We start from the raw sequence: 12,473 nt of genomic DNA, 5'->3' as shown, positions 1-12,473 counted from the left end.
GTATATATGTTTGTATGATTACTGAAGAATATATGTATATTGATTGACTTCCAAAATATATATATATATACAGAAAACATACCAAATTCTATAAATCTCATTTTCTAAATCAAAATCCATTTTTTTTCCTCTTCAAAAACCCGTTTGCAATCACAGAATTAATGCTCAAATATACAACACAAATAAGGGTTTCTTTTCTAAATCAAACCCTTTTTTCTTTCTATACAAAAACCCGATTGAAAGAGAGAATTAAAATACACAAATATACCTACAAAATGATGTAAACTTTAATTTATTCGTGCAAACTATTCATCACAAATAAACATGAATTATAGGATCTTAAAACTTCATTATTTTCACATAGTCTATAATGCATAAATAAATACTAGTTAGATATAAATACTTCGATCTGTGATTGCAAATATCGTAGAGATTAGGTCCAACTTCGAGATCCTTTCTGCGGAACGAACAACGTGATAAACTGCAATAGCCAAAGCGTGGAAACTGATTTCTCTCTCTTGGCCTTTTGCACACATAAATATTATACGTGTTGTTTTCATTAGCATACATAATTGATGGGATATATGCACTTTTATAAAGGTAGAGAGAGGACCAGTTTTCCTTTTTAGTAACCTTAATTCCACTTTCCATCAAAGTAAAAAATAAATAGAAAACCACTTCTCAATAATTAATTACCATAGAGGTAATTTATAAGTTGACTAAATAATATAATATTAATCTGATACCTATTTACTTAACCACTAATTAATAAAATATATCATATGTCCAAAACATGTGGGCCACACAATATAAGAAAATATCTTATAATCTCCCATTTGGCCCATATGAAAACTTCGGTAGTGGTTTAGTAAAATAGTCATTAGTGTGCACTGACAAGGCCGCTTGTGAACGCCAAAATAATATAGTGAATGTGCGGTTCAAGAAAAGCCTTTTAGGTTAAATTTAAATTTATAAAAACCACTACCAACACTACTACTAACGTAGTAAGAATGAGTAGGGATCGTCCCAAGGGATTATTCGTGTTGGAATTTAACTTCAACTCTAGCGTACCAAAAGATTGCAAAGAGAGATATTGGTTTGATTACACTAAGGTGCAATGAAATTAAAAAGCAAGTAAAGTAAACTAATGAGAAATAGAGATTTAAGAGATATGAAGAGAGTACTTAGGGTGTTGGAATCACCACTAAGCTTATGTAATTAACTACTTGCTTTCCATTAATGGGGAATACATTGTTGTGAACAAAATGCGACTACCAATTGCAATATTAAGCATGGACCATCTAATTTATGTATGAATTGTCTACCTAAACTAAGTGTAGAACAACCCATCAATTTTAAGCATGACCCATTTAGGTAGCAACAATTGTAGCACACATCAATTTAGAGAATCATGGAATTTGCAATAATAAGCCATGGAATATTTAAGCAAGCATATATTGTCTACCTACCTACAAGCATGAATTAAATTGTAGAATAACTCATCAAACATAAGCATAAACCATCAAATTAATTGACAAACCTATTCAATGAAAACCCATGTTTAGCCATCACTAAATCCTTAATTAATCACACATAGACATGCAACCAATATAGAGAATCTAGTATAGAGATCAATTCCCCAATTAATCACACATAAGACAACATGTAATTAAAATACAGAATCAATAGGAAGAATTAAACCATATGAATCACGTGAGACATAATTCCTAATTTAATCACACATAGACATGTAAATAAACTAGAGAATTAATAGGAAGAATTAGACCATAAAAATCATAGAAATATACCAAGATGCATCAAATTCACAAGGTTAGAGCACTAATCACAACAATATATATATAAATCCCCAAAAGTAGAAATACAAGGGTTTAGATTACACAAGACTTAGGGCTCATCCAAGCCCTAAGTGTAGATCTAGCCAATCACGGAGGAGGTAAATGTGGTTCTGAAATCAAGCTCCAAATATGGTTCCATCTTCTTCTTCTTCTTTGAAGCTCTAGAGATGGAGAGAGAGAGTGGTCTAGAGATGGATCTTGAGATGTGCCTCCACTTCCCTCTTTTCTTCTAACCCTAATCTCTAACTTTGCTAGAAAGATAAATAATAAATTACAATGTAAAAAAATAAAAATGATAAAAGCTCTTTTACAAAATGGGTCACTTCCCTTTATATAGAAGGTCATTTTCTTAGTCACTAAGTCAGGAATATAACTCCAAAAATATCTAATCCCGCAACTTTTTGGTAGATAGAATTCGCGCGCACGGGAATAAGACAGCTCGCTGCCAGCAAAAGTTCGATCGATCAGAGAAAAAGTTCGATCAATTAGAGAAAAGTTCGATCGATCTAACTTTGATTTTCGATCGATCCAACTTTGATCAGTCTCACTTTCTGCGATCGATCTCATGATCGATCTCACTTGGCAGCTTTTCAGGATCAGTCTCTTTTTGCTCCAAATCAGTCTCCTTTTGCTCCGGATCCTCACTAAGAGTTAGTTTGACTCCAAAAAGGCCTTAAGAAACCATTTTTGGCCCATTTTAACATTATTGACCTGAAATAGACAAAAATACAAATAAGTACTAAAATAGGAAAATAAGATAGATAAATGTCCTAGAATACTCAAGCTTAAGGAGTTTAAAAGTGTACTTTTCAGCGCTCATCATGCACCATAAATTAGATTGACTCATTAAATTGATTATCATAAATATCATGATAAATAAACTACCAATGCAAGTTATGGCGGTTATATATCCTTAAATGACACAGTCCCTTCCACGTACCACAACACTAGTAATTTATTTAACATAGTCTATAAATGAGAAATATCAGTAATGATTTAACAATAATGTCTTTTCCAAGACTATTCATATTACCATTTATTAAAGCAATACGTACATGTACATTAATTAATAGGAAATATCATAAACACATTTAATCAGTACAAAATGTCAAATATATATAAACACTGTTAAGCAATCCACAATTAAAAAATAATCATCATTGACTACATTCAAGACCCATTCTTTCAACATGTTTCATGAATGTCTTGGGTGGTAGTTCATTCGTTAATGGATTGAAATCATAAATTGTGTATTTATATGTTTTATAGACATTAGTTATTTCTAAATATCTTCTTTAATGATAAAATATTTCAACTTTAGAGTACTTATCATTTTTCATACAACAAGATCAACAATTGCAGCATAAATTTTCAACAATCTAAAAATAGTACCTATAACTCCAAGTCCTGAAATAAATTCTGCAATAAATTGTAATCTCAAAGCATGCTACAAAAAAAAAAAAAAAAAAAAAAAAAAAAAAAAAAAAATTCATAATAGACAAAGTAATAATAAATTACTTTGTACTTTTTCATAATATTGTTCCTTCAGTCAAATCTTCAAGAACTCTTTTAATATATACTTTATGAGACAATTTTAAAAAATTCACGTGATCTATTATAAAATATTTATATTCCTATTATGTAGGATGCCTCATCTATATATTTCATTTCAAAATTCTTAGAGATAACTTTTAGTTTCTTATAATAAATTAAGAACACTACTAGCAAACAAAATATCATCAATATATAAAATCATAAATATAAACTTACTCCTACTAACCTTCTGATATATATACTGATCAAAAGTGTTCTCCTTAAAACCAAAAGAAATAATTGTATCATTAAACTTGATATACCATTGTTAGGAAGTTTGTTTAAATCCATATATTAGCATCTAAAGTTTACAGACCGTAAATTCTTTACCCTCTAATGTGAAGCCTTTAGGTTGTTCCATATGGACTTCCTCTTCTAAACTCTCATTCGTAGGAGTTGTATTCACATCCATTTGATATAACTCTAAATCATAATAAGCTACTAATGCCATAATATTTTAAGAGAATCATTCTTAAGTACTGTAGAGAAGGTTTATTTATAATCTCTTCATTTATGGCACTAATCCATTTAGTAAAATTATTATTGTCAATGACTTGTGAATATGTAACCGGATCCTTATATATCTCACTATCAAAATCAGATTCCTGCAGATATGTCACATAGTCATCCGGAATAATAGATTTCCTTTCTTTTTGAGATCTTCTTAATGTTATTTCTCTGTGGTTCTTCTACAATCGATTCATTGGTGACAATCTTATCATGGAGTTGTTGATCATTTAATTGTTCTTCGTTATTATACGGTTCAACAACTGAAGGAATAATTATTTTCTTATAAGTTATGTGTAAATGAATTTATACCCTAACTTTTTGAATGATCACATTCTTATTTTTATCACTCCCATTGACTCCACCATTCTCAATAATTCTAACATTACCAATTTCAATAATTATCTTACTATGTTTAGGATATTAAAACATGTACCCTTTAGATTACTTAACATCCACAATATTATGGATAACAATGAATTACTTAACATACTCCTAACCATATTCATAGGAGTACGATTACGCTTTTCAGCCACACGCTTCTGTTATGGCACGCCTAACACAGTGTATTGAGCACAAATGCCATACATTTCAAAGAGTTTAGCAAACGGTTAGAGTATTAACCCTTTTCATCATACTTTCCATAATATTCACTACCTTTATACGACCTTATGATTTCATTTTTCTATCTAGTTATTTTTCAATCTTATTTATGTATACTTTAAGAGTACCCACTACTTGAGATTTTTCATGTAATAAATAGATATATCCATAATGTGAAAAAATCAACTATAAAGGCAATAATATACTTTTCTCCATTAAAAGATGAAACATCAGATGGTCTACAAATGTTTGTATGAATAATTACAAGAAACTCTGCATTTCTTGTGGCTCACTTATTTGTGTGTTTGGTTTGTTTACCCTTACTACAATCTACACAGACATACCAAAATCTGTAAAGTTTAGATACAAATGAATCACATCATTTACTAATTTTCCTAATCTTTCACTGAATATTATCCAGTCTTTTATGCCACAAGATAAATAAATTTTCATTAATTGAGTTACACTTAATTCTAAAATTATGATGCAAGGTTAAAAGGGTTTTAATAAATAAACTATCAAGTTTGAATTTACAGAAATCATCAACAATAATATAATAACTCACAAACTAGAATTTCTTGAATAAACATCATTATCAAAAGGAAAAATCATTAATATAAAGTTTTAAAATAAAATCAAATTGAGAGAAATTGAAGAAATATAAAAAGTTTAAAACAATTTAAATAAAATCCATTATCTAAGACTAAACAAAATGTCTCAATGGTTTCAACAAAACTTTTTCCCAATTCTCATAAATAAGAAATTCTCATCTGAATTTGTGGTTTAGGCCATAAGAAATCCTTACATCTGTTAGAAGCATAAATATTAATACTTAAGTCAACATATCATATATTAGAAGGAATATCAATAAATGATTCGAAATATACAAAAGTTAAAAGACCTTTTTTTTTTTTTTTTTTTTTTTTTTTTTTTTTTTTTTTTTTTTTTCGAATCAATCTTTACGTTTCATGTAATCTTTCTAAAAGTGTTTAATACATAAATGACACTTTTACATTATTATATTCCTTTCTTTTAGTAGATTGACCTAAATCTTTTAATTTTGGGATTTGCTCACTTAATGCCATTTCAGATTTATTTCTAATTTTTTTTTTAACTTCTTGAGTCATAAGATGAATATAATGATTACCTGCTGCTTAAGCCTTGTCTCCTCCTAAATTAACATAATGGTCAATTCTTTCACTTTTCACTTGTCTTAATAATGTTAATTCGAAATGACACATACTGAGTGAACAAAAAATTGAGAATAAATTGAATAAGAAAATTCTCATCAACAATTATCCATAAGGTTTTCAATTTTGTAGCAATATTAGTAATCTCAAAGTTAAGTTCATACATGATACGAGTACTAACAAAAATGCATAGAAGTGATATCAATTAATAATTTTCATTTTAGATATTTATCTACAGTACGAAAACATTCTTATAGTCAAATATTCCTCAGCACTATCACTATGGGGAACAATTATTTACATAACCATAATGCTTAATCGGTTCAATCTCTCCCAAGCTTTATATTTTCTTCCTCACTATCTTTATCAGTAATAATAGTCGGTTTCTCAATTTAAAATACTAAATCAAGATTTAACACATCTAAATTTTGAACTTAATTTACTCATTCCATTATGAGAAATTAGTCCTATTGAGAATCAAAACAGATGTACCATGCGAATTAAAGGATGTAATAAAACAAACATAATAAGTTAAAATGCTCACAACAATAATACTTTGAGTTAATAACACGTATGTATAACTTAAAAATATAAATACAATGTATAACTATAGTATCCCTTTGGGCAGCAACTATAAAATAGTAATAAAGATGCTTACATGTATTTATATGTATATCTTTATTGGTGATACATTATTTAATTAAACAAATAAGTTACCTTTGGATATCCTATATTTACCTAATTAAAAAAACATACAACCCCTTAATTTTTATTTAATCATTTGATAATCAATTCCCTTTGAGGAATTATTTCTCATAATTAAATAAAGTTAATATTCATGAATATCACAATAAATCATAAGTATCGTAATTCATGAAATATTGCAATTATGTCTACCACTAAAATTAATATCTATCAACTATTATGGCTGGGCCACTTTGGTAGCTACCAAACTTTACATAATATGAATATTAAATTAATTAGTAACTAATTCATCATTAATTATGTTTACTACTAAAATTAATATTAATCAATCATTATGGTTAGGCCACTTTGGTAGCAACTAATCCTCACATAATATGAATATTAAATTAGCTAGTGACTAATTAATCATTAATTATATTTACTAGTAAAATTAATATTCATCAATTATTATGGTTATGCCACTTTGGTAGCAACTAACCCACACATAATATGAATATTAAATTAGCTACTTACTAATTCATCATTAATTTATCCATTTAACATTATACATACATACTCATACTGATGATCCAAATTTAGGTAGGTTCGATCCCAGAAATTTAATAGTTCAAAAATTCAATAAAAATATACTTTTACTTTATATACATAATAAAATATATTATTTTTATTTTCAGACTTGAAGATCATAATTGAATTAATTTAAACTTGATTCTCCATCATGTATATATGTTTGGGTACTAAACACTAATTTATTTGCATGTCCAATAAAGTCAAATTTTTAGACTCACACATTATTCTAGAAAATCTAATTTCTGATAAAATAAATATATATACTTTATGTATTTAATTATTTATTATTTATTTTTCAAATAATTAAAAATAAAATCATTCATATCATTGGACAATAATTGGTAAAACAGTGAGTTTCTTTCAAATAGCAACAAGCTGCCATTAAAACTTTCAGTAATTAAATCAGGCTCGAAAATCAAGATACCCAAGTTATTTTGGTGTCCACAAAATTCATCCATAATTATATTAAAAGTAATATATAACAATACACATATTCCTTTTCAAAATCATGTACGAAAAGGAAACTTCCTGATCTTATTATACATGTGCATACATGCATCATTAAATAATTGACTTTCATGCAATTACATAAAATTCAAAAACTATATATGGAAACCAAAATCAACGCACAAAACTTGATCCAAACAAACCCACGAAAAATACTGATCAAAACATATCCATAATGCGGATTCAAAACAACACATTATTCAATCATGCAATCATCGTTATATATTAAATATTATTTATGCAACATTAATGAAAAATAATAAGTCCCTAAACCTTTTGCTCTGATACCACATGTAAACTTTAATATATTCATGTGAACTATTCATTGTAAATAAACATGAATTTCAGGATCTTAAAACTTCATTATTTTTAAGGCAAATTTCTCAAAACCCCCAAAACTATCAATAAGTGATCATAAAACCCCAACCTGTTTCTAAAAACCCCAACATTATTATAAAGTTATCACATTGCCTCAATATCCGAGTCCGACCCGTTAACCGGGCTGTGAAATGACAAATTTAACCTTATCATTTAATGTTAAATTAAAAATAAAAAATTATTATTTTTTAAATTACAAAAATACCATATCTTATTCTTTTTCTTTTTCTTTTTTCTTTTTTGTTTCTTCTCATCATCATCTCCGGCAGCAAGAATACTGCCGGCGATGAAGCAAATCGCCGCCGGCAGCGACCAAACCAGGTATCAATGAAGAAATCAAAGCAAAGACAGCTCCAGTATTGTGTATAATAAACCAAACTGCGTGTCATACATTTGCACCAACACAAAATATAGAGAGAGAAAAAGTAAAGAGATAGAGAGATGGAGAAGAAGCCGTGGTTCAGCTTCAAGAGACTGGGGAAAAAGAGTTCGTGGACATGGAGGTTCAGGAGTTCTGGGTTTCGGTGGAAGAGGCTGACTTTTCAGATTGGGTTCATCAACGACTCTCTCTTTATGATCGTGTCTGTGTTTGAAGCCATTGTTCTGGTCTCAATACTCTGTTTCTTCTCTACCTATGTTGCGGTTGTAACTTCTGAGCCTTTAATTGGAAGAATTGGGTTCCCTGATATTCTAGAGAGAGAATGGGTACGTTGGAGTGAGAAACAGAGGAGGAAGATTGGGCTTGAGATGGAGTAATGGTCAAATCTTGCGTGTGATTGAATGTTCTGAAATTCAAGTCTAATGGGCCTTTTTTTTTTTTTTTTTACGAAGAGTGTAAAGTTTCTCTCTCATTTAAATTAGGTTCCCTGAGAAGAAAGATGAAGACGATGAGGTAGTGAAAGAAAAGAAAGGTGGGTGAGTCATCGTGTAGCATTTTCACTCGTTTTTCTTCATATCTCTCGATAGTTCCTTAATATCTGTGACTTCGAGATTCGGCGCTTCAATGGTGTCATCGTCAAATCTTCATGACGTTAATGCGTACACTTTTCATTGGTGAATCATTCTTCTCTCAATTTTGAAAAGCTTCTGGTCGTCATCCATGGTGCTCACCAGGTCGCGCTCTGGCAACCTAGTTGATCGGTAGAAGAAGGGCACAACCTTGGGCCGCCGATGAGAAATAAGCAATGGTAAGCAGCGACCAGTCCAGTGACCTCGCTGGAATGAGAGGAAGCCGACAGCGACCTGGTTTGGTCGCTGCCGGCGGCGATTAACTTCATCGCCGGTAATATTCTTGTTGCCGGAGATGATGATGAGAAGAAACAAACAAGAAAAAAAGAAAAAGAAAAAAATAATAGTGTTGGGGTTTTGTATTCTTGTTGCCGGTAATTTTCTATTTTTAATTTAACATTAAATGATAAGGTTAAATTTGTCATTTCACAGCCCGGTTAACAGGTCGGACTCGGATATTGAGGCAATGTGATAACTTTATAATAGTGTTGGGGTTTTTAGAAACAGGTTAAGATTTTATGATCACTTATTGATAGTTTTGGGGGTTTTGAGAAATTTGCCCTTATTTTTACATAGTCTATAATGCATAAATAAATACTCGTTGATATAAATACCTCAATTTGTGATTGCAAATATCGTAGAGATTAAGTCCAACTTCGAGATCCTTTTTGCGGAATGAACAACGTGATAAACTGCAATAGCCAAAGCGTGGAAACCGATTTCTCTCTCTTGAACTTTTGTACACATAAATATTATACGTGTTGTTTTCATTAGCGTACATAATTGATGGGATATATACACTTTTATAAAGGTAGAGAGAGGACCAGTTTTCCTTTTTAGTAACTTTAATTCAACTTTCCATCAAAGTAAGGAATAAATAAGAAAACATTTCTCCAATAATTAATTACTATAGAGGTAATTTTTAAGTTGACCAAATAATATAATATTAATCTGATACCTATTTACTTAACCACTAATTAATAAAATATATCACATGTCCAAAACATGTGGGCCACACAATATAAGAAAATATCTTACAAATGAATGTCGGTCAACAAGAAGATGAGCAACCCCTCATGGCCACCTCTACCGCATTCCACAAGCCACAAATCAATTTGGATTCTTTCACAAAATTCCACAAACTTAATCCACTTCAACTCGTACCGCCATGATCCACTTCCTTCTCGTACTGTCCATCTGCAAGTAACCTCCTCCTCACTCTCACAGCGGCTTATTGGGCCACTGCGGGTACAGATCAACCATGGTGGTGGTGATAAGATAGATGGTGATATTGTGTAATCACAGGTGGGTGGTGAGATCGAGATGGTGGCAGTAGCTGTGGTGGTGGGTGTAGAGAGATAGTGGCGTCGATCATGGCTGAAGGGAGATACAGTGGATGGAGATACATGGTGGCGGTGGGTGGAGGCGGAGGCTATTGTTGAGGAGAGATGATGGCAGCGAATGTGGAGAGAGGGGAAAAGTCGGCGTTGGGTTAGACAAGACATATGTATGGACAAATTTGTCATTTTACAAGTTGAGATATATTTTTTATTTTTATTATTAAAATGAATTAAATATTCAAGGGTAATTTCATCTTTTTCTATCTTTTAAGGACTTGTTTGGCTGAAATTTTCTGACTTCATCTTGCTCAGGGGGTGTAACTGTAATTAACCCTTATATATTAATACAATTAACCCTTATATATTAATACAATTACTTAACCATTCCCCAAAAAAAACAAAAACATTCCACCCTTATATAGGAAGCCAAACATTCCACCGTAAACCAGGAAGTTTGATTATATCCAAAGTTCACTATCATAATGATTCTTAATTTATTTTATTAACCTAATAATATTATTAAATTATGAACCACCATATTTTTACCACATATTGCATCATTGCTAACTTACTTGACGGAAAAGAAAGAAAAGAAACAAAGTTCCTGAAAAAAAGAAGAACAGAAACAAATCTATACGGTATCACAGACACACACAAACCCCCCAAAAAAAAGAAGAAAAGCTCCAACAATGGCGTTTTTATCATCATCAAGAGCTCTCACCAGAGCACACACTCTCATGAAGGTGGTCCGTCCGCGGATTGCCACTCCGTTTGCCTCCGCTCGGTCCTTCAGCGCTTACAATTTTTTAGGTTCTGATTCAAACTTTGATCGCATGGTCGATTTCCACTCCAAACAGTGTCCTAATGGCGAAGGTAATAAAAAACAGACCACTCAATTGTTTCTCTTTTTGTTTTTGTTTTTTTTTTTTTTTTTTATTGATATACAACTAGCTCTGAGTAGCTTACTTTAACTTCGACATAAATTGTGAGGGATTTGGGATTTTTAGGGTTAAATTGTAAAAGTGAGAAAAATAAAATTAACTGATGTTGACATGTTGCGATTTTTGACAATAGCGGCTGTGATGTCATTAATTTTCTGTTTGAATACTATTTATGAGTTGAATAACACACTGATATCCTTACCAAAATTATTCATGAGTTGTTGAATAGATATTATACAACATGTTCAATATAAAAAAAGTAAATGTAAAATTATCAATGAAGTTAAAAGTTCATTTGTTTATTGTGATGGTTTAGATTTTTTTTTTATCTGGTTATTGTTAGAGGACTCCCTCTCATAATTTTTTAAGTCAGTCCTAGCTCTTATGGATGATTTTAGGATATTTAAGATACACAAATTCTAATTCCAATTCCAACATAAATAAATAAACAAACATACTACTAATTAATTTTCCCGTGTGTTTTGATGTTTTTATAATTTGTGATTGTGTTGTTTAGCTTATTTGCTGGTGAATATATTGATTTCTTATTTATATACACATCAATTTAAGGGGGGGAGGGGGGGGGAGGAGGGAAAATAGAGTTGAATAGCACTGCTCTTGTGATTATTTTGGAGCATTTAAGATGCGAAATTGACATGGTGAATATAGTTTAATTGCAAATAAAATACCCAATACTTAAATTCTATATGAGTAATAGAAACAGCCCTAATAATTTTCCTTCAATTTCAATTTCAATTCAATTCACCAATTCCATGTATACTAACCAAACATAGTATTAGTTAATTTTCCCATTTGTTTTGATGCTTTTATAATTTGTGGTTGAGTTGTTCAGCTTGTTCTATGGTGAACCAATTCCTGAAAGAAGGGTCATGCATCCCCCATAAGGTGATGAAGCATGAGAAAGCAGTGTATATGAGGTTGGACATGCCGGGGATCGGATTAAAAGGGCTGAAGGTGTGGGTTGATGGGAACTCTCTGCACGTGAACGGAGAGGAAGAGGTGGACAAGGAGCATGAGAGGAAGTATCATCCGAGGAAGTACTATGGAAACATCGAAATCCCTAAGGGCTGCTACAAGGTGGAAGATATCACGGCTGTGTTCAAGCATGGTGTGCTCAGGATCAAGGTTCCGAAGAGAGAAGAAATTATCAACATCAAGGTGAATCGTCCAGCTCCTGATAAAACGGCAAACGCTATTTTACTGTGTCTTTATGGGTTCTATTGGCTGTCGCGCTATTTTGATAATGGTTTTTAA

General features: G+C 31.0%; 1 protein-coding gene across 1 annotated transcript; it reads left to right on the top strand.

The window, feature by feature from the left end:
* Positions 1–10,946: 10,946 nt before the first annotated feature.
* Positions 10,947–12,473, top strand: LOC132305418 (14.7 kDa heat shock protein-like). Its single transcript, XM_059803061.1, has 2 exons — positions 10,947–11,130; positions 12,052–12,473. Exons 1-2 carry the CDS (start codon positions 10,947–10,949, stop codon positions 12,471–12,473), a joined length of 606 nt encoding a protein of 201 aa, XP_059659044.1.

Source organism: Cornus florida, unplaced genomic scaffold (assembly GCF_030987335.1).
Source record: "Cornus florida cultivar Cherokee Brave unplaced genomic scaffold, ASM3098733v1 CherokeeBrave_3.0.0_Hap2_Chr04, whole genome shotgun sequence".
In the NCBI taxonomy this organism is placed as follows: Eukaryota; Viridiplantae; Streptophyta; class Magnoliopsida; order Cornales; family Cornaceae; genus Cornus; species Cornus florida.
Note: the sequence above shows the minus strand (reverse complement) of the source record. Positions and strands in the feature narration are given on the sequence as shown.

Excerpts from the sequence above, each read along its gene's own strand:
- LOC132305418 (XM_059803061.1), top strand. The coding sequence starts at position 10,947 with ATGGCGTTTTTATCATCATCAAGAGCTCTCACCAGAGCACACACTCTC. Across the intron at positions 11,131-12,051 it reads ACAGTGTCCTAATGGCGAAG|CTTGTTCTATGGTGAACCAA; the intron begins GTAATAAAAAAC and ends TGAGTTGTTCAG.